General features: G+C 40.8%; 3 protein-coding genes across 3 annotated transcripts in view; 2 read left to right on the forward strand and 1 right to left on the reverse strand.

The window, feature by feature from the left end:
• The window catches only part of LOC104950175 (thyroid adenoma-associated protein homolog), a 13,753-nt gene extending 4,394 nt beyond the window's left edge, over nt 1-9,359 (reverse strand). The window contains exons 1-24 of the mRNA XM_010776658.1: nt 9,238-9,359; nt 8,972-9,152; nt 8,795-8,881; nt 8,687-8,714; nt 8,441-8,589; nt 8,234-8,356; nt 7,587-7,707; nt 7,115-7,260; nt 6,956-7,040; nt 6,741-6,877; nt 5,975-6,172; nt 5,176-5,890; nt 4,797-4,949; nt 4,528-4,637; nt 4,276-4,436; nt 4,051-4,199; nt 3,735-3,899; nt 3,508-3,656; nt 3,268-3,405; nt 3,077-3,181; nt 2,227-2,427; nt 1,656-1,806; nt 1,172-1,424; nt 395-625 (exon numbers count right to left, since the gene is read on the reverse strand). Coding sequence (XP_010774960.1) covers nt 395-625; nt 1,172-1,424; nt 1,656-1,806; nt 2,227-2,427; nt 3,077-3,181; nt 3,268-3,405; nt 3,508-3,656; nt 3,735-3,899; nt 4,051-4,199; nt 4,276-4,436; nt 4,528-4,637; nt 4,797-4,949; nt 5,176-5,890; nt 5,975-6,172; nt 6,741-6,877; nt 6,956-7,040; nt 7,115-7,260; nt 7,587-7,707; nt 8,234-8,356; nt 8,441-8,589; nt 8,687-8,714; nt 8,795-8,881; nt 8,972-9,152; nt 9,238-9,359 — 4,058 coding nt within the window. The remainder of the gene's footprint in view (nt 1-394; nt 626-1,171; nt 1,425-1,655; nt 1,807-2,226; nt 2,428-3,076; nt 3,182-3,267; nt 3,406-3,507; nt 3,657-3,734; nt 3,900-4,050; nt 4,200-4,275; nt 4,437-4,527; nt 4,638-4,796; nt 4,950-5,175; nt 5,891-5,974; nt 6,173-6,740; nt 6,878-6,955; nt 7,041-7,114; nt 7,261-7,586; nt 7,708-8,233; nt 8,357-8,440; nt 8,590-8,686; nt 8,715-8,794; nt 8,882-8,971; nt 9,153-9,237) is intronic.
• An 896-nt stretch (nt 9,360-10,255) lies between these two features.
• Nucleotides 10,256-15,476, forward strand: tctn2 (tectonic family member 2). The gene is made up of 18 exons (XM_010776656.1): nt 10,256-10,406; nt 11,138-11,251; nt 11,405-11,475; nt 11,646-11,847; nt 12,120-12,220; nt 12,338-12,537; nt 12,637-12,757; nt 12,842-12,995; nt 13,278-13,355; nt 13,439-13,561; nt 13,653-13,727; nt 13,817-13,915; nt 14,033-14,150; nt 14,231-14,334; nt 14,454-14,601; nt 14,705-14,848; nt 14,963-15,051; nt 15,208-15,476. The coding sequence occupies exons 1-18, from the start codon at nt 10,304-10,306 to the stop codon at nt 15,315-15,317; spliced, it is 2,154 nt and encodes a 717-aa protein (XP_010774958.1). The 5' UTR covers nt 10,256-10,303; the 3' UTR covers nt 15,318-15,476.
• A 671-nt stretch (nt 15,477-16,147) lies between these two features.
• Nucleotides 16,148-22,239, forward strand: part of LOC104950174 (V-type proton ATPase 116 kDa subunit a isoform 2) — a 14,782-nt gene continuing 8,690 nt past the window's right edge. Inside the window, exons 1-6 of the mRNA XM_010776657.1 lie at nt 16,148-16,690; nt 17,816-17,894; nt 18,322-18,419; nt 18,606-18,743; nt 18,832-18,929; nt 19,269-19,395. Coding sequence (XP_010774959.1) covers nt 16,574-16,690; nt 17,816-17,894; nt 18,322-18,419; nt 18,606-18,743; nt 18,832-18,929; nt 19,269-19,395 — 657 coding nt within the window. The 5' untranslated portion in view covers nt 16,148-16,573. The remainder of the gene's footprint in view (nt 16,691-17,815; nt 17,895-18,321; nt 18,420-18,605; nt 18,744-18,831; nt 18,930-19,268; nt 19,396-22,239) is intronic.

Genomic DNA, 22,239 nt, shown 5'->3' on the forward strand with positions numbered 1-22,239 from the left:
TGAAAGTAACAGAACAGAGAATCAGCACTTTTGAAACAGGGCTGAAACAGAGGGGATTATGGGATGCTACAATGTCTGTCTGTTTGGTCTTTGGAGCCAAACACTTCAGAGACATGTTTTGTGTATATCTGATACCTATAATATATTGATGAAAACGAGTATAGGGGGACCTTTAATGTTATTTATGTAACTTTGTTATTTTAAACTGCTGCTACTTATTTTTTAGCCACAGTTGTGTACTTATGTGTCTTCATTTGTATTACTAATGTGTGCTTTTCATATTTTATCATTGCTTGCCTTTTATACCTGAGATGCCACTTTTGCTGCAGCATTGTAAATGTCCCCGCTGTGGGACTAATAAAGGTATTATGATCCTGAATGAAGAGAGTCTCACCTGACGGGGCAGAGCGCTCTCTCCAGAGTGGCTCTGATCTGCAGCAGCTGTCCGTGGAGACGGTTGTGACAGCAGCGCTCCTGAGGCAGCTCAGCGCTCAGTCTGAGGAGGATGTTCATGTACTCCGAGGGGGGAGTCATGGCAACCAAAGCCTTTGAGGCCATCACTCTTACACTGTAGATAGGACTGGCAGACAGCTGGAGCAAAGGAGGCAGGAAGTCTGACAAAGTTCTGGCAGAGGAAAGAGAAGACATTCACTGTGTCAATTATATTTCGTGTGATTGATCAACACAAAACTGAGTCCTTACCCATTGCTTTGTATGTAAAGTATAAAATGATAAACTAAAATAGGAAGACGATTATTTTCATAATTGACTAGAGTTAAATGTTCCTGTTAGCAGGTAACGAAAATCCATTCACAAATTACATGTTGCTTTTATTCTTTTTACATAAATTTTTTTGTTTAATTCGTATAAAATAAGGCAAATGTAACAACCTATAAAATGTTATCCAGTGAAATTAATGTAAGGAATTATTTTACCGTCTCAGGCCTTTATGCTAAGCTAAACTAAGCTAACCTGCTGAGGTTTCAGCTACATATTCATGACATGACAGAGGTATCAGTTTTTATCACTTTTATTCTACCGCAGGACACGCCAGGACAAGCTAACTTCGAAAAACGATTTGTATAACCTCGAGGAAAAACCCCTTGTGTAAAGAATTAAGAATAAAACATAACCTGACTTAACGGTGTAGAGATAAATAAAAATCAATCACTTGGTTGAGTCTTGGACACCAGGCTGGAGCTGGGCTAGCAAAGTGAGGACAGGGAAGAGCGAGGGTTGGAGGTGGAGCTTGGCCTCAGTTTGTGGCCCTTGGAGGTCTCGTGCTGCCCCCCTTAACTCGCCCAGGAGAAAGGGCTGGAGTGCAGGGTAGTGGAAGAAGAAGGTGAGGGGGGACAAGCCATGCTGAGCAGAAACTCCTTCGTCATTGCTGGGCCGCTGGCCGAGCATCCGCGAGCACAGAGAACCTAGAAACACATTTTAATTAGTGCACAATAAGGGGTATTAAATACAGCTGAGCCAAATAGCTGATTGATTTATTATTTTGATTATCAATTAATCATTTTAACAAAAAAAACACTGGTTAAAGCACCTTCAAGGGAAGTATTTGCCATTTTGTATCTACTCTGATAGAAAACAGCTTATCTGATTAAATAGTCCTAATTCTACATATTCTAAGTTTGGACTTTAAGTCTCACTGTATAGTTGCAGCGCAGCGTTCCTCATGGCCCAGCAGGGAGAACTGAGCAGAGTGAGAGACAGGATGACGACAGCAGGAGCAAACTGAAGGACAGCTTCTCCCAGAGCAGACCCCCGAACCAGGGCCTGCAGAGTGTGGACCGCACACACCTGGAAGGAAAGGACACCACATCTGTCTTTGTGCTTTTAAAGGCAGTGGTAAAAGAAGTGCTTCAATAATTTAATCAGGTAAAAATAGCAATTCTACAGTGTTATACCTTATTGGCTACATTTTGGACTGTGGGTCATGCAAAACATTACATTTTAATATCTTAAATTTGGCTTTGGGAAATCGCAATGGTCACTATTATTATCATTTTTAATGATTGACGAATTAATTCGATAAAAAAATGTGTAGCATTTCATTATGGGATTAGAATCTCTATAACTTTATAATGCAATTTGAATGATGAAGCTGGTAAGGTGGGGATAGTTTTGACTTATATACGGCTGCAATATTAACAATATCATATATGTTCTGTTGATAATATTAGTATTAACAATTTGAATATGTAAAGTAAGCCTACAAACCTGTGGCAGGTCTAGTGTTTGGTCCAAGTCCGCGGGTAAAGGGCATTTGGCTGTCTCCAGTAAGGTCTGCATACTGAGAGCTAACAGTGGCCTCGATTTACCGGCCTCCTCTGCTGACACGACGCACAGGATGAGCATCGGCAGCCCTGCAGCCCGGCGGGTCACAGAGGTCGAGCGAGGGGAACGCACAACCTGCAATCCCTGTAAAGAAGCAGGAGAGGAAATGTATCAATAAGGAGCAATAACAGTAGTCTAGCATCTCCATGTATTACTGACAGAGATGGCAAAAGTACACACATCCTTTCCTTAAGTAGAAGTACAGATACTCGTGTTTAAAAATACTCTGGTAAAAGTAGAAGTACTGACTAAACTTCATTACTCAAGTAAAGAAGTATGGGCTTTGAAATGTACTTAAGTGAAAAGTACCCATAATAACTACAATCTGAGTAACTGACCTCCCTTCATATTAATAGAACAATAATGTCATTGTTAGCTAATGAATGTTTCGATGCTGAGCAACGGCAAAATGACAACGTTTTCATTGGTCCCTCTTCTTTAGAGAAGACCAGGAAATGATGGATACACGGATCGTGTTCGAAACAACAAGCACGCAATGACTAATAACGATCAAGCCACCAAACACACATTCAAACTAAAGTAACCAGCCTGTTTTGAAAATGTAAGAAGTAGAAAGTACAGGTATTTCTGTTAAATATGTAAGAAGTAAAAGTCGTCAGAAAAATAAGTAGTGGAGTAAAGTACTGATACCAGAAAAATGTACTCAAGTACAGTAACAAAGTATTTGAACTCAACTACTTCCCACCTCTGATTACTGAACATTACTACTCACCTGTTTCAACATGTGGGCTGGGATATCCCTCAGCTCTGGATCACTGCTGCTCAATAAAGAGGCACAGAATTTGGTGAAGCCTGCACAGCATCCCTCCACTGCCCCCTGGTGGAGAGAAATGTGACTGTGAGAAAAGATGACCGAGCCAGTCCTATTAGATTAACTCCTCTAAACTGATTGATAAAACGTACCCAGTGACGACATTTGAGAAGAATATTCTTGAACACTCTTGATGCCCTCTTTAGATCCTCTTTTGTCAAAAGGCACTTGCTGGGTTTGGATTCAGTCAGAATTTTTGCCACCAGAGAACCTAAAAAGATTCCTATATCCTGATTTAAAAAATAAATGAAAGAACATCAATTGAGATACAGGTAAGTCATGTTGAAGTATCTAATTATACATCTTAGATGGTGCATCTGGTTCTGTTTTACCTTGAGGGAGACCCAGCAGCAGGTGAGAACGAGACTGGTCTCCTCAGAAATTAGGACACACTCCTCTCCCTCTTCCTGGCCTCCTCCTGACTCTTGGGCTATCAGAGAGCTGATTGCGTTTCCCATTTCATAAAGAGAAGGGGGCGCATCTAAGAAAAAAAACAGAGGAATGTACTTTGGGGTGGAATCAATCTGAAATGTTTTGCTTCTGCAGAACTCTCTCTTACCCTTTTCAATGGCGCAAGCATCTTGGTCTCCATACAGAACGCCTAGCAGCAGCAGAGACATATTCTCCAGCAGCAGCAGCACCTCAACGGTCAGACTGTGGTCGAGTGTGTCATACACACTGCCGGGGGCCTCGAGCAAACACCTCTGGAGGGCACTCAGAACACCTGGAACAGAATTCAAAACAGGATTCAAAAACTGAACTTTGTTTGCTAGGGTTTAGGGTTTATTATAGGCCGGCCACAGCCACAAAAACCTCCTAAAGGCATTTTATTAATTACTTGCAGTTAGATGTTAATGCCCAACTTTGAGTCTCACCATGTATAGGCTTGGTTTTGGCAGCAAGCATCATGTCTGCCTTGGCTGTCAGATAGTGCTCTTCCAGCTCCTTCACTAGAAGCGTGACCATGCAGGAACCCCCGCTGACTTCACTGTTCAACCTGCAGGCTTCAGGCTGGTGTTGTGATCTGCAGGTAGAATAACAGATTAAACATCTAACGCAGGTGTAATTCAAAACAAAGACATGTAGGAGGCAAGGCTTACTTCTGATGGAGGAGCTTCATCATCACTGCTGCCATCTGAGCCTCGTGAACCCGAGGGCTGCACAGAAGCTGTTTGGTTCTCGCGTGCAGCACCGCAGCGATGTCGTGTGGAAGACTAGGTGGGAAGAACCTCAACAATAACTCAGCTGAGAGCTCACGGATCTGTAAAAGAAACAAACCTCTTATCTAATAATATTCTTTAACCGCAATCTTAGATATAAAATAAATACAAGGACTGATAATGCGGCTCTACCTCATTTGTAGAATCTTCTAAACCGCTGATGAGGACCAGCTGTTTTCTCCTGCAGACGAAATCCCACCGTCCTCTCGCTCTGGCACATTTAATAAGAGACCCCATATTCGCTGCGAAATTGGTTTAATAAAGCCAAAATGAACTCTTAGCCAAAATAACATAAACAAATATAAAGTTAAGATTCAACAGGAAGTACACAGAACTAAATACAAGCACTGAGTAAAAATAAATGTTCGGCCATTTTCTAATCATTGGTTCGCCAGACTAACCTGGAGGTTGACCCTTCTTCTTGTCCGGGCTCCAGGTGTCTGTGCAGGTCTCCAGCACGGCACACAGCAGCAGCAGCGCAGTCTTCTTCCTCTGAAAACTGTGTCCTGGTGCCAGATAGCTGTACGGAAGTTGACCCAACCAATCTACAAACTCTACAATATACAGAGGAATGCAAACTCATCAGGTTTGAAAAAGGTGACAAGAATCTGAATCCCCTTATGACTTATAATGTAGTTGTTAAGAGAAACAGAGATGTACACCTACAGTATAGACATATAACATTTAAAAGAAATACAAAAATACAGTAGGGGAACTGTGTATATATCTGTACAATCAAAAAGGGGCAAATATAAAAATAGCAGCTGCCAGTTATCTCACCTATTCCCTGCTCCAGTATGTCCTGTGCCCCCTGTGAGTGGATGTCTTCTCCTTTCTTTTTCCCCTTCTGTCCTTTGAGATGAGCCAAGCAGCCGTCTCTGATACGAATCAGAAACCTCTTCACTGCAGCCTGAAAATGTTGGCGAAAAGGCGAGGACTCACAGTTTAGGTTCTGAGGGATGAATATCTTCATGATTGACATCTCCTCCACGGTGGGAGTGTCTTTTGTCTTCGGGCTGCAGCAGAGGGCGTTCAGAGCAGCGAGTCGGACTTTGTCCTCCGCAGAGCCTAGAGCAAGCTGGAGGGTTTTAAAGGTGGAGCTTCCCTGCAGAGCCCATGGAAAGCTTCCAGTCGTGGCCCGATAAGAGCTCACGATGCAGGCCCAGGCGTGGAGGTGGCCGGGGTTACATGGGTCCAGAGAGTCCAGCAGAGGATCCACAGCAGAGGGGAAGACTTGAAAGGTGAAGGGTAATAGCTGAGTGGAGCTGTGGTTCTGTAGAAGAGTCACATGGGACATCAGAGCCTCATGGAGGACGGGCCGCCAGCGCCTCGCCCACTGATTGGCCAGATCCAGCTCGATGTGTGAGGTGAGACACAGCTCCCGCCTCTGCTGCTGGATCAGACACTTGTAAAGCTCCGATCCACACGGTGACAGGTGATTGGTCGACAAGCACTTCAGGAGATGATTTGGTATTTCAGCGTATTGATCCAGCACCTGATGAATTAGAGAAATGTTAAAGCCTTCATGAGCACCAGTAACTACGTTATTAACACTGTAATAATCAGCTGTCGCCCTTACCATGTCAGACCCCAGAAATGGCAGCAGGGCACAAAGGCGATGATATTTGGCTTTGGATTCCCAGGGTAGTTTGATTATCCGCTGAAGGAGGGTCAAATAAAGAGTCTTGTTTGTGTCACCATACTGCTGACAGTCCATCTCATAGAGGTCCAGCAGAAGACAAAAGGCACTGCGCACAAAATCTGAAACGCCTTCCACCTGCCAACGAACAGTCAGACAGACAGACATGATTAATATTACTGTAGCGACAAAACTCCCAATGAGCAGTTGTTAAGAGGACAAGGTAGGCTCATCCCTTTGATCTGTTTCAATTAAAAGAGTCCTGGAGTGGAGTTATAGTTGAATTAAGTTTAATGACTGAAATAAACAAACAATAACTTAAAGAGGACCAAACGGTCAACCGAAAATATCCGAGCCATCTCACCATCTGGGTCATACAAACTAATGTCAAACAACAGAGGGACTAAATACAAATAAACCACAACCATGTGAAAAATGCTGTAAGTGTTAATTAAATACAAATGTGTGCAATATAAAAATAATAACAACAATGGAAATAAATAATTCAGGTGGTCCAGAATGTGACATGGCTCTGAGTATGTGGACACACTGTAGCAGTTTTTATTAATTTGCATACTTTATAGTACAGTATTTTATGCATTATTGGCAGTCCATTTGGTTTACAAAGTTAAATAATGCCATTGTACTTGCATGTTTCTTTCAGGATTTTAACCTGCAATAATAGAAAGATGTTATTTTGACTCACAGGACTCTCTGCATTGGTCCAGATAATGTGAATGAGCTCTTGCTGCAGCTTGCTGTTGTCAGCCAGAAGGCGAGCACCCGTCATCTTCCAGATATCAGCAAGACATTCTTTAACTCTCTTCAGCCACAGTGTTAAAGCTGCAACAACATGTCGTATTAGAACAGATGATAATGTCATTCAAGGACATAAATATAAACAAAGTGGACATCACTCACCTTCAAAAGCAAAGTAGTGACAGTCCAGCTTCTCCTCACACAGCGCATAGACCAGAGGAAACAACTCTTTCTGCAGTAAACACCTCTGAAAAGAGAGAAAATTAGGGATTTGGAAATGAAAACAAGCAAAACAAAAGAGAAACATGCAGCTAGATTTACTTCTGTGAAATCCACGTGTGAACTGAGCAAGATGTGAGGTCGACAGCAGGTCAGGAGGCCTCTGATCACAGCCAGTCGGTCCACTCCGTCGCTCCCTGCAGGGCAGCACTGGACCTGCAGAGCACCGAGCGTCAGCAGCCAGGGCTCTGAGAGAGAAAGGAAAACAGCTGTAATGCCATGAATCTCTTGGCCTTCAATCGAAAAAACTCAATTTAAATAATAAACAACTTAACTTTGTGTAGGGTAATAAAACTTAACGGTTAAAAACTGTGTTTCGACGGAGTCTTCCACACAGGTTGCACACCTCTCTGTCTCTTAAGAGGCTGGCTCCATGGGAAATGTAGTCTTTTATAATCTCGACTACTGAGGTCACGATTAGGTGACAATATTTGGCCTTTCTTTCTTTTTTTACAAAAGAACTAAGAGTTGCTCTAACAGGTCCATTTGTCCAGCAGTTTTAGGAGTGACCTACCTGAGAGAGAGACCTGCAGCAGACTCCAGGCAGCAGCCTCTCCACAGCGCCTCTCTGACGCCGTGTTGATCAGCATGGCCACAGCAGTTCCTGCCAAAAGACGAGTGTCCCTGTTGCAGCACTGCAAACAAGGACACAATGACTGATAGTGTAATTATGCATTACATTGATGCACATCATGTGAACAACATCTTGCTCTTTTTTGTCTTTTATAATACTGTGAGCCATGTTCATGCTCAACTCTCTGACTGCTTTTTGCACATTTGTGCACACATGTCTGCACAGCACTCCACTTTAAAATATAATACACTGTAGTTTAGCATATATTAATTACTTTTTTGTTTTTTAGCTTTTAAGGTTATTTGTATATTTACATGTAAATGTGGTGTAATTACTTGTCTTTAGCGTGCTTTATTAATGCTAAATTGTTTCTTAAAATACTTATTTTTTTATTAAATATTCTTTTTTTACCTACTTTGCAATTTATTTGTTTAGATTGTTTATGTTCGCACCACCAGATACCAAAGCAAATTCCTTGTATGTGTAAACGTACCTGGCAAGAAACTTGATTCTGATTCTGATAGGCAGCAACAAAGGTAACAACTGAAGAAGTATCTGACTACTGAAGTGATGGATTAATGAGATACCTGTCCAAGTATTATGTCCATAAGAGCCTGCAGGATCTTCCTCACTGTCGGGTCCCCATGCTCCCCGTCCCACACCAGAGGAGCCACTTCACTGGACAACAGCTGGAACACTTGCAAACACATCTGCCGAGACCACAGTTCTCAGGTAAGTTAAACAGATCACACAACAAGTCTGTGATGAATGCAACAGACTAATACATCATGCACCTTGACAGCAATGTAACACAGAGGTCCATCTCTCAGCAAGTCTTGTTGCAATGCAAAGGAGAAAAACTCAGACACTTTGTTCAGCAGAACCAGGAATGACTCTCGCCAAATATCACGACCAATAGTGCTGTCTTCCAGGAACATACAGGCTGAAAAAAGACGAAAACAACAATATGTTCATGGAAACGTACATATGAAACTAGTGACATTGTATAACACATCATCTTTAGCCTTCTCTGCACTTACCTTTCTGCAGATCCTCAAAAGACAGTACCTGAAAGGGGATGGGTTAAAGGTTATTTGCAGTGCCTTACAGCAAATACATATAAGTGAAGTGACAGCTCTTGTCTGTACCTGTTCATTATGGACTATAGAGAGCAAACAGTGATGGGTTTCTCTAAAAACCAAATGGTGGTCCACCTTTGCCAAATGTTGCAACATCTGTCGAGCACATATAAGGTTTCAATGAGATGACATTTTGTCTTTAAATATTGTGTGTACAGTGCAGTACGGACATAATGTAGGGCTCACCTTGTCTACTTTACGACAGGCCGTGGAGATGTTGACCATCTTCAGCTGCATGGAGATGAGGAGTCTCACCAGAAGCAGGATATGAGACTGCTCCAAAACACCAAGCTGATCCTCGGAAATGCGTCTCAGCAGCTGGAGAGCCTCCTCTAAACATCGCTCCTTACATCTTTTCACACTGCTCCTGTTCGTGCAAAACCATTCAGTCATTATGACAGCTTATAGAAATCAGACAAGTTCTCAAACATGCTGAGGGTATGGTTACCGACCTGGAGGATTCAGAGAGTTTTTCACTGAAGAGCCTGAGTGTTTGGTTGACATGTTCAGGTGCTTGATCCTCGGTGACCACACAGCCTTGCAGACTTGTAATCAGATCTTCACACGATAACATTGTTTTAATAACTCCACTGTACAGGCTTTAGATGACGTCAAACGTGAAGCACGCTGTCACGGTGGTCACGTGGCATAACTCTTATTCTACATGTATTAGAGTAGTCATTGTGTAATTACAGCCACGTGCTGCCCCCTGGAGGCAGAATGACAGTTTTGGGGCAAAATATCATAACACCAAAATGTAAATAACTTTATAATGGACAAAATATTAAAGAGACAACACGTTTGATTTTTAAGTATTGAATTAGATGATGGGGAATACTATGGGATCTGTTTTATTTGGCTAGTGAAAAATGTGTGCCATTTACATTTTTCCAAAAGAAGAAAAGTAGAATTAGCATTGATTAATTAAGGCTTTTCCAGTGATACATAATAAACGTTTTTGTCATAACATTTGGCTGTTGTATATTTAGTTGACTGTCTGATATAAACAAAATGTATCTGCTTGTTGCACCTTGCCTGTACAATGTATGATGTCTTGATGTGATTTTGAGTGAAATTGTACCTTTATGCACACAACGAGCACACACGTAGGCCTATGGAGGACAGAACATGACATGAGTAAATAAATACAGGAATAAATACAGGAATACAAATATACCAGAATAAATAAATGCATAAATACAGGAATACAAATATCCAAAAATAAATACATGGCGGGAAAAAACTGAAATAAATACATGTGTAAATAAATACAGGAATAAATAAACACAAGACAAAATTAATAAATATGGAAATAAATAAATAAATGTATTCAGACTGTAGTTGCATGTATGTGCTACTCCAGGTAAGATGGGGGCGCTGTTGTATATTTAGGTCGTTTTGTGTGTCCTGTTTCCCCAGAAGAAGAATATCTAGGATGTGATCGGTTCAACATTTGCGTTGCCATGACATCACTAATCGTTTACAAATATGTCTGCTTTATAATCTGAAGTGAACCAAATGGCTAACGTGTTTGATTTATGCTTCTCCCGTTTATCTATTTCATGCCAGGTCACATATGTTATACTGTTCATTTCCTTGGCGCAACCTCAAAACATTGTTGGTAAGTTTAAATGCAAACAGCTTTACATTAAAACAGCTACTGTTACACTAGCATCAAAAAGCTAAGCTAGCTAGCAAAGAGCTAACAACAAAACAACCGTGGTAACGTTGAACGTGTTTCAGTTTAATAACTAATTCAATAATTGTTATGAAACTAATACGTAAAGCAGGTACGAGATATATCGGCGTTATGCAGGGGTGGAAATATACACTAAGATATTGTATTAAAGTAAAAGTAGAAATACCAAAGTGTAGTGTTACAAGTCCTGTATTACAAAATGTTACTCAAGTGAAAGTAAAGTAATGGCATCTAAATATTCTTAAAGTACCAACAGTAAAAGTACTCATTATGCAAATTGGCACATATATATAATATATTTTGGTTATAATTATTGATGCATTTAACTGTTTATCAAGCTGATAAAGGTTGAGCTAATTGAAACAAGTTGTGAGTTAATCCAGTTCTATCTGAAGTATTTTTTCAAGTATTGATCCTATTGTTTATTATTCATCTCTATCAGCAAAGTCACCAAAGATACTACATAAAGCTTGTGGAGTAAAATTACACTATTTACATCTGAAATGTAGACGAGTAGAAGTACAAAGTAGCATAAAATGGAAATACTCAAGTAAAGTACAAGAACGTCAAAATTGTATTTAAGTACAGTACTTGAGTAAATGTGGAAGTAATGAAGTCTTCATTACTTAACGCCACTGCCGTTTGTTTAACAGATTTCAAGCCATCATATCTCACTGCAACTGGACCCACGGTCACTGCACTTCTGCTCGGAAACGCGTCTGACATCTCTCTGAATCTGAGGACAGTATCTCCATCTAATACGACAGGTCAGTGCGTTTTCTTGTATGGGACGTGTTTTCTAGCAAACATTTTTTGATTTGTATTTACTTGAGCGGTGTTTGAAAATACCCAGTTTCCATTAGATATAATTCTCCGGTTTAGTGGCACATAAAAGGGCTGTGATGTGTTTTCTGTTACAGGAAGTATTGGCCCTCCATCATGTGTAGCTGGAGTAACACAGTGGGTGCTCACAAGGGAGCAGATGGGGAAGGTAAGAAGAGTACAGTTGACTTAATAAAATCAAATTATGTTTTAGTTATATGCTGTTGGATAGGGTTTATTTAAATAAAAACATCCCACAATTAATTTAATAGAGCTTATTTTATTGTCTTACACCAGTTTATTTAATGTGTCTTATGTTTGTTTCAATTCGCTCCCCAGACTGCAGTTCGGGTTCAGCTAAAGCTGGATAAAAGTCTGCGTCTGTGTGGTGAGAATGAATCAGATACAGACTGCTGTCCAAAGCCTCTGTGTGTCCTGGAGACCCTTCAGGTGTCTGCCTGTGTGGGCGGCACTCCTCAGGCATCGCTGCTGATCCAGGCCAGGATATTCGCCCTGTTGCTTCCTGCTAATGCTGGATCTGGTAATTAAAACTGTGCCCATCATAATGAGCCTACATGATAAGGATGTCTCCATATTTATCCTGATATATAAATATAATTCACAGTTTCAGAGAGTCGTTTGGGTTTCAATTTAATATTCTCTCTCTGATCCTCTTTTATCCAATATTTTTTATTTATTTAATATATTTTACCGTTCCTGTCCACACCATGTACATTTTGTCTTATTTTGTAGTAGAGAATGTTGCCAGTGTGAATTCCACATTTCTAATAAATGTAAATCTCATCCATTTAGAAAATAAAACAGTCATTCCAAACCAAGTGTACCAGCCACTGGGCTCTTGCCCCTGTGACCTCACTTTTGGAGCATGTGATGTGCGCTGCTGCTGTGACACGGTATTTACATCTCTCACAACATTACTATCTTTTAACAAGAGAACAGTGCACTTTAGTAAAAAAATAATTTCCTTTGGTATTAATCATGAATGACTTACTTGTCTTCCATTCACACAGGACTGTTCCTCTGAAGATCTGAAGCTGTTTGTGTCCCACTGCCTCCCAGGTCCCTTTGGAGGACAGGTCTCTCCTGCTTCAGATTATCAGTGCTCTGTGCAATCCTCGAAAAACTCCCCAGATTGGTTTCCATTTGTATGTGTCAATTCTCCACCTGAAAACAACCCTTACCTCGGGCTCTTTTACCAGGGATACACAATGTGAGGAATCGTTCAATCTATGTGTTGATTATATCAATGAGAGTATATGTTTTTGTGTCATATTTCAATTATTGTTCTTTTGCCCGTTAACCTTTCTAGCACACCTGAACCGGGCCCATCCTTCCAAAGCCCTGTTTCACCTGCTCCAGTGCCAGTTAATGTTTATATTCAAGGAAGTCCCATTTTCACATTAAATGACCAGTACTTCACTATTCCTCAGGTTAGTGGTGTGTATATTGTTCTTACATCATTTGTTTGTTTTTTCCTGAATTATTCTAATTAATTTTATATTTCTGTTTTACAGAAGGTGCTCGGGCAGTGTGTAAACAATGCGCCTGTAGCATTTCTGAAGAATTTTGAAGTGAATTGTGCAACTCTTCTACGTTCCTGTCCAACTGGTTCCCCCTTACGGACTATACCAACAGATTTGAGGATTAAAGTAAAGAATGGGCAAGGAGGTGTGTTTTACCCGCTAAACTCACAAAAACTCACCTCTTCAATCTGGCTTTTAATGTGTGATTGTTTTTGTATTATTTGACTTTAACTTTAACTATATATTTATTTGTTGTTCCTTTCTTCTCTTTTCTTTTCTCTTCACTATTATCTGTAAAGCGTCTTTGAGCACCTGTAAAAGCGCTAACAAATTAAATCTATTATTATTAAACATAATGTAGCAATGTTTTTATACACTCTGAAGCTCTTTTTTAATCATTTCTTCCATGTTTCTTTATGTGTTTCAGGTGATGTTTTAGTAGACGTAATTGACGAAGTTGCCTTTGACTTGAGTCAGTTTATTTCAAGCACTGATGCCCCTTCAGGTAATTAAATGAAAACATATTCTTACCAAAACAACAACAATGGACAATTAAGCGTAATGTTGAAATTTGATATTCCTCTGAAGCTGAGGGGCTGGTATGTGAGAACGTGACCTTGGCGCTGGATTACAAATTGTACTGGGAAGGAAATGACATCACAAGTATCACAGTGACTCAGACTGTTGGCACCATCACATTCAATAGTAGTGGTAAGTGTTAAGACTTGTCCATGATCAGCCTTAGTTGATAGATGTGTTTAATGTAATCTGGACTCATTTCTGCTTTTCTGTCCCCAAACAGTGGCGTTAACTACAAGGTATTCTGCCGTGTTTTTAAATGGAGAATTAATGGGTGAAACCAACTCGGGGAACCCAGGTGAGAACAAGATCATTTACTTTGTCCTGAGAATGGTTGTGGAAGTGAGTCTACATGTTTCAGTGGGTAACCAACACTTCAAATGGCAGGTTATCAGGTGGGAAGGCCTGTTATCGCTGGAATTGTGGACACTTTGGACAACAATACGGGCTTAGTACAGAGGGAGTCAATCAGTCTTTGGAAACCAGGTAAAACCCATTCTTGTTGGTTACTGGATCACTGAATGTGTCATAATTGTGATGTATGTGTAATTCAATCAAAATAAGGTGGATAAAGGAAACCTCATGTTTGAATCTACCTTGCAGTGAGTGATGGGCTCTGTGTCTCTGCTGAGATGAAACCAATTCTGTTTGGGGAGAATTCCACATCAGGATGTCTACTCCCTGTCAGTAGACACAATCTGAGTCAGTGTGATCTCCTGAGGTAAATCAGCATGAGTTCATGTTTAATCTCTATCAATGTGTGTTTCTACTGAATTACATTTGAATGTATTTTTCCCATAGAGAGACTGTAACCTCTCTCCAGAATAATCTGATGACAGCCACACATGTTGCAAAGAGTGGGAACCCCGATCCTTTCACTACGACAGACTGGGTGAACATAAGCTGTGAGTAGATTGTGCAAAGAAACGATTCATGCAACCTTTTCACTATACTTTTATTAAAGCAAAATTAACAGTTTGATTTACAGTATTTTTTTTTTAACTAAATGTTTTATACATTCCAGTTTTGACACAAAACTCTAGCACAGCTATGGAAGACAGCACAAATTCATGCTATGGGGTTCCATCCCACCAGCATATCCATGTTTGGAGTCTCATCACAGGCATGGTAGGAGGCGTACCTCAGAGGGATATCCGTGCTCTGCAAGTCAGGTGTGTATCTGGTGTATATTCATTGAAACATAGACTTTCAATTTTATTCTCATTGCAAATTCTAAATCATTGTGAATCATGGAGGTTATTTTGGTCATTTTAGCTACAGCATGTCCCCCTGGACACTGGATTGTGGAGGTGGGGATGTCTCTCCATGTGTGGACCCCACGGAGACTCAGTTGTTCCCCATCACCTCCTCAGTCTCCTTTACTGACATTCTTGTCAACACAGGACCACCGAAAACCAGGCAAGACTGCCCTGATGTAATGAGGGTCGTAACTTGAGACAAATACTGCATACTGTGTATAAGCTGCCTCACTGATTCAAACCCAGACTGTAATGTTTTCTATTTTTTCCACAGGTTTCAGATAAACTTCACTGAGTATGACTGTAACCGGAATGATGTGTGTTGGCCTGAGCTCGCCTTTCCCATCACCAAGTATTACACAGGTGAGAATCTATTGAATTCTAGATCATCTATCCTGTGTTTTATTTTGTACCGTAGTTGATATTTCAGGAAATTGGAACATTGATGCGAGAAACACTGCCTAAGTCCTGACCCTGACAGTGCCATTGCTGACTTTACTTTCCCTTTATCGTCCCCAGGTGAGCCGTATTCCCAGTCTCTGGCAAAGGGCCTTATTTTGGTTTTCTTCTTTATCACTGCTTCGATACTCGGGACTCCATGGAGACAAATCAGACAAGCATGGAAATAGTGCCGCCCTCTATGACTCTTAAGAAATGCTGATGTAGAGGAAGAAACAAAGATCTTTGAAGATTATACATAGTTTATAATTATATTGTTTTACATGTTTTAGATATGTTTGTGGGAATGTAAATAATTGTTTTGGTGCACTCATTTGTAATAAAAATATTTTTGTACTGCTTGTTCCTTTTTAATATTATTTTGTTGACAGTATATTATTTAAAGTTTTGAAAAGAGGGCTACCCTTTTGTGCACTCCTCTATTACAATTACATTTGTAGATTTCTCTTATCCAGTTCTGTCATTGTTTATTCACGATTTATATGTTTTCTCAAGAAGTTATCATTCACAATCATTCATCATCATTCACATTTCTATGTCGGTAGTAGAAGATTGCGTTCAATGTTACGAAGTCAAAATCTTCCTTAAGTAAAAGTACAAAAGTATTGCCATCAAAATATACTTAAAGTACCACAGCTAAAAGTATTCATTCTGTAGATTTTCCCATTTCAGAATAATATATCATTTGTTTTGATTATAATTATTGATGCAAAAATGTGTAAAGGTGCAGCTAGTTTGAATGACTTTGAATACTGCAGGGTAGTTTGTGAATTTACTCCAGGTGGAACTAAAGTGATTTAAATATTGATAAAATGTCTGAATTGTAGTGTGGTTGAAGTACAAAGAAGCGAAACGTTGACCTACTCAAGTGGACTTAGGTACTTAAGATCACTGGTCAGTGTTTGCCTTCAGCAGTGCTGGCTCAAACGCTGAGTGCGTAGTGCGCAGACTCCAGGGGGCGGTGCTGATTGGTCAAAGGTACGTTCACTGCTGTGGAAGTTCATATTCAACAGTGTGGAGAGAAGTGACGTGGAGTACTATGAAGATAACAAGCGGACGTCTGCTGAAAACTTCAGAAACTATGAGAGGAGTCGTGACTAGATGTGTGGATGAGCTAAGCCAGTGGTGGTAATACCGGGCGCCTCAGGATTCCTGCTTCCACTTCGGCGGGACAAGTTTTGTATCCGGGTATTAACAACACAGTAATAGCTGGCTAGCCCATTAGCTAACAGGAACAGCATCGGCTCTAGCAATAGCTCTCAGTCAGCGTCATGCAATTCATATACTGTATCATCACCAGAATATGATCACCACGAAGAAGGAAATCACTCATCGCCCTTGACGTGCTTGTATTGCCGGAAACTGCAGTTGTTAGCTTGTATTAGCTCCTCGGTTTAGCAGGTAAACAACCAAGCAGACTGTCAAAATGTGCTCTCTGCTCCGGGGGGAAGAGATGTGTCTGGCCCAGCTGTTCCTGCAGTCCGGGTCCGCATACGACTGCATCAGTGAACTTGGAGAACTGGGGCTAGTGGAGTTTAGAGACGTAAGTACCGAGAAGACCAGTTATAATCTGCTGAAACAAAGTCATGACTCACTTTAAAAGTTCTTCCTGACTTGACAACTTTCTTACCTGTTTGTTGGTCGAAGCGTCTATGGCGGGTTTTACCAAAGCAGACTTTGCCACTGAATGCATGCAAGTCATAGATAGCCTATAGATCATCAGAGGTGGAAGAGGTACTCAGATCTTGCACTTAACTACAAGTAGAAGTACCACAGTGTAGGAAATACTCAGTTAATTGACCAAGATTTATTTCTGTAATACTGGACGTGTAGTCCTGCTAAGTTCTGATGGTCTCTGATGTCTAACTATCAATCACAGAAAATCTATTCAATATATATTTAGCATATGTTAAAATGAAATATATAATGCACACAACTTTGCATGTGTTAATGTCAGTAGTGGAAGAAGAACTCAGATCTTGTACTTCAGTAAAAGTAGAAGTACCAGTGTAGTAATACTCTGTTACAAGTAAAAGTCCTGCATTCAAAATGTTACTCAGGTAGAAGTACAAAAGTGTTGGCATCCAAATATACTTAAAGTACCAAAAGTAAAAGTACTCATTATGCAGATTGGCCAATTCTTCTGAAAAATATATGTTTTGATAATAATTATTGATGAAATAATGTGTTTATCAAAGCTGGTAAAGGTGCAGCTGGTTTTAATGACTGTGTATATACTGCAGGTTTGACTGAATTAACTCTAGGTGTAACTAAAGTCTGATTTAAGTGTTGATTATATTTCACAGCATGAATCCAAATCTGCAGAGTAACTAAATGTATCAAATACATGTAGTGGGGTTGAAGTACAAAGTAGAAACACATTGAAATACTTAAGTAAAGTAAACGTCCCTCCAAATTGTACTTAAGTACAGTACTTATTGTAGTTAGTTACTTTACATGGCCTGTTGTAAAGTAGACGTTGCCACTGAATGCATGCAAGTCATAGATACCATGTAGATCAGAGGTGTTTTAAAGTGCTGCTGTAAAAAGGCCTGTACAGGTGGTAACTGTATGTTCATTTTATGTTGGTTTGTACTGAAAAAATGTGTTTGACTTTAATTGTATCAATGATGACTTTTGACTGTATATGTCTCCTACACCTTTTCAGCTCAATCCCAGTGTTACCACATTCCAGCGGAAACACGTCAATGAGATAAAGAAATGTGAAGAGATGGAGAGGATCCTTGGTAAGGATACATTGATCTTTACAGTTTTCACGTAAGGCAAAGTCTAATCATTAAGTTGTAGTTTTGGGCATGAAATCAAAGGGATTTTGCCCCAGAAAGGTTTCCGATAAAGCTGTTATGGGATGGCAAAAGTGAAGCAGGAGTACAAGAAGCCACAGAAGACGGTTTCACTGAATTCAATTGAGAGCCAATGAGCCTCCAGTCATGAGAAATGTCAGCTGGTTGTAGATTAAGTTGAATGAAATGCTGTCCTTGATTAACGAATCCCTTTATAATTAGATTAGGAGAAGAGAGTACCACTCTGTTGGACTTGGCTTCAAATGCAGTGTTATCAAAAGGATGTTCATGGTGTTTGGAAGCGCTGAAACAAAACATAATGAAACAAATGTTGTGTGTCTTACAAAGTTGGCTATCTATTTTTTAACAGGGTACCTTCTGAGGGAAGTCAAGAAAGCCGACATTTCACTCCCAGAAAGAGACGTGAACCCAGTAGCTCCTTTACCCAAGCACATCATGTCTATAATGGTCAGTTTCATGTTTAAGTATCAATTATGTGAGTCAATACCACTTTAACTAATTTAACATAGTTGAGTAATTTAATTATTCTAACTTTGTTCTGCTAAAGTCTGTGCACATTTCCAAAAATGAAGCATCATTATTATTCCCTGTAATGACCTTGTGTTCACTTGGTGCGTGTGTGTGTGTTCACAGGAGCAGCTGCAGAGATTGGAAGTGGAGTTGGGTGAAGTCACCAGGAATAAGGACAAGCTGCAGAGGAATCTTCTGGAGCTGACAGAGTACACACACATGCTGCGCATCACACGCACCTTTGTGCAGAGATCAGTGGAGGTTAGTGTGTCGTTCTGTAACGTGCCTCATACATCTAAACTTGGGATTTAGACTTTTTTTTCTTAAACCCTTTTTTCTTTACCTTTAGCGAGACCCCCTACAAGCTCAATATGAGGAGTTTCCCTTCCTTGAGAAAGACACAATGCTGGAATACAGCAGCATGCAAAGACTTGGAGCCAAATTGGGGTGAGGAACGATCTCTGCAGCCCAAAAACCCCCGTTATAGGTGTTGGTGAAGAAGTTCACATGCTACCCTCATCCCTGTAAATCTGAGCTTTGGAGTTTAAATGTTTAGGCAAGCATTAATAATTTACCTGCAAAAGTAAAAACAATATTATCTTATTTCATATAAAATGTTTTCTCTTTGTTGATGCAACTGTGCCCAAGTTGATTTATTTTCTATTTGTCCAGTATATCAAATGTTTAAGATGTTTTGTTTATACTTTATGTTATGGTGTCATCACATAATTCTTGATATTTTCAACAAAAGGTTGGTTTGTGAATGTTTTGCTCGTTCTCTCGCAGGTTCATTTCGGGGCTTATTCAGAGGACAAAGATCCAGGCGTTTGAGCGAATGCTTTGGAGAGTGTGTAAAGGCTACACCATCCTCAGCTACGCAGAGGTCGAGGAGTATCTGGAAGACCCTGACACAGTAGGTTCCTCAAAGCTAACATTGGCTTTGATTTGGGCTAAAGTTGAATTATTTTTGTTATGTTTTCTCCCTATTGCAGTGTCAGATGAACATATTAGTCCAGCAGATATGTGAAAGAATTGTGCTTTTGATGATAAAAGCATGAAATTTGGCACACTGTTAGAGCATGCCCTAAGGAAGATTTTTTTTGGCTATAGGGCCATCGCAAATTTGTCCAATGGCAGCCATTTTGAAAATGGCCGCCATTGGTTGTTATTTTACCAGTAGTTTAGGATCTAGACCACCTAGGATCTTGATTCTGGTGGCTAATCCTACATTTTCAAGGATGGGGAATGCATTGGTACTATTTACAACATGCTAGAATGTAGTTAACTATATGTATGGTATTCAGGGAATAAAATACACAGTAAACCATTAACATATTTATTATGGTGAAGTCATACATGTTACATAATATATATGAAATATTAAAGGTTTTCAACTAAATGCAGACTTAGTTCTGAAAACACAGTCCATCACAGTGGCAAAGGGCACTGCACTGAATTGCTGCATTGACACATTTGCATTGTCCACTGCACCCCTTTTTGCATCCACAGCGGAGGAGTTCACAATAGGCCTGGTAATGTGGTCCAGTAAACTTCCCATCAACCTGTGGCCTTCCTCTTCCACCCCCAGTCNATGGCCGCCATTGGTTGTTATTTTACCAGTAGTTTAGGATCTAGACCACCTAGGATCTTGATTCTGGTGGCTAATCCTACATTTTCAAGGATGGGGAATGCATTGGTACTATTTACAACATGCTAGAATGTAGCTAACTATATGTATCTGGTATTCAGGGAACAAAATACACAGTAAACCATTAACATATTTATTATGGTGAAGTCATACATGTTACATAATATATATGAAATATTACAGGTTTTCAACTAAATGCAGACTTAGTTCTGAAAACACAGTCCACCACAGTGGCAAAGGGCAGTGTACTGAATTGCTACCTTGACACATTCAGGAGGAGTTCACGACAGGCCTGGGTTGCTGTGATTGCCAGTAGGCTACTACCACATCCGTGTCAACTGTGCGTATTGACACCTTGCTATACCCTTCCTTCACAGCATGTCCTAGGTGCAGTAGGATGTAGGTATGAGCCTCTTCATGTGTGCATGTTGCAAGTACTGATTATTTGTTTGCCAGTGTTGAGGGCTGTCACACTGGTTGCCAGGAAGAAGAACAGTTCAGTCTTCTTGTCTTCAATGCGCAGAAACTATGGCCAGTTTCCAGGAATGACACTGGATGGCTCAACGCGTCTATGAACTCCCTTCCCTCTCTTGCTGCGTGTTTCAGCCTTCAGACTTTCGGGGAAATATTCATCCCACACGACATCAATTCTGCTGAAATGCTCCAGCTGAGACAGGATGTATGGTGAGAACGCTTTCTGCGCATAATAAAAAAACATCTTAGCAGCACCAGGTCGTAGCATGTTCACAAGAGTAGCCCCATCAAGGATGAGGCATTAACTGTGTGGTGGTTGGGTTTCACATTGAGATGGCAGCACTCAAGGTACTTGGCGACCTCCTGGAGGGGTAGCGGGTGGACAAGAGCAGTGTTATGTTCCCAGTTCCACTTCTGGTCTATCATCCTGCAGCTGGAAATAGAGTTGATGATCTATGTGCGATCAATAAGAGAGGCCGACTTCCTACTCTACATAAATGCCTTGACCAAGATTGTGCCTTGGTTCATGCTCTGGGGCACACCCCACTATTGCCGGCATGCGACACCAGTCCACTTGCGGACCATGATTGTGCTAAACAAGATAAACCATCCTGATGGCCATTTTTTTTAAAGGAAAGGCTGTGAAGAAAACGGACATGCAAGCTCTCTGCTATTGCCATTGACCAGACCCACGAGACGATGAATGCTGTCTTGCCCCGGGAAAGAAATGGCACTGTTGTATGTAGAGATTGAGGCCGTCCACTGAGAGAGAATGGACTGCATCCGGCAACCATGGCAGACCAAACATGCGCAATGGCATTTGCACGAGATGTTAAGCACTACTGGTTGCTATAGAAGACTGTGGCAATCATGCTGTGAAAGGGCATTGTAGATCTTCTTGGGTACTGCGCGATCTAGAGATCTTGCCGATGCAGTAGTCATTGACACTCTGAACCAGATGAGAAACTTGGAAGGCACAGTGATCGGCACGACTACAACGTGGAGGCTTAGGAGTATTTAGATTTTTTATTCACCCATTAGCAAATAATGAACAGTGGCTAATCACTTTTAATGGTAAGGGGTGTAATGTCGGGCGTGAACAGTGTGTAGCGAGTGAGCACATATTAAGAAGCCCGAAAGCGTGCTCCGCGGAAAGCGTCTGCCCGCCGGCGCTCGCATATACCAAGCTAAAGCGGAACGTGCGGTGAGCGCGGTTGGGGCGCCGAGACTCGAATGCTTGATGCCCTTGCAAAAAACAGAATTCTGGCTTCCCACAGGAGCGTTAAAAGTAAGTCCTCGGTTCCGCCTGTCTTGTCCAGAGGAAAGCGCCTACTTCCTAATATCTACTTATTACCTGTATAAAAAGACACCTGTCCACAATCAATAAATCAATTCCCAACCTTCCACCATGGGCAAGACTAAGAGCTGTCAGTACCTCAGGACAAGATTGTAGACCTGCACCAAAGGCTGGGATCGGCTACAAGACCATCAGAAAGCAGCTTTGGAGAGGGCTTGTTGGTGCGATTATTTGGAGATGAAAAAAAAAGAACAAGGGCATCAATTCACAATCAATCGCCCCAGTCTGGCGGCTCCACATCAAGATCCTCGCCCCGTGGGGGTATGATGATTATGAGA

This window comes from Notothenia coriiceps, unplaced genomic scaffold, assembly GCF_000735185.1.
Source record: "Notothenia coriiceps isolate Sejong01 unplaced genomic scaffold, NC01 NC01_scaffold00017138, whole genome shotgun sequence".
Taxonomy (NCBI): Eukaryota; Metazoa; Chordata; class Actinopteri; order Perciformes; family Nototheniidae; genus Notothenia; species Notothenia coriiceps.

Excerpts from the sequence above, each read along its gene's own strand:
- tctn2 (XM_010776656.1), top strand. The coding sequence starts at position 10,304 with ATGGCTAACGTGTTTGATTTATGCTTCTCCCGTTTATCTATTTCATGC. Across the intron at positions 10,407-11,137 it reads GCAACCTCAAAACATTGTTG|ATTTCAAGCCATCATATCTC; the intron begins GTAAGTTTAAAT and ends TTTGTTTAACAG. Across the intron at positions 11,476-11,645 it reads CAAGGGAGCAGATGGGGAAG|ACTGCAGTTCGGGTTCAGCT; the intron begins GTAAGAAGAGTA and ends TTCGCTCCCCAG.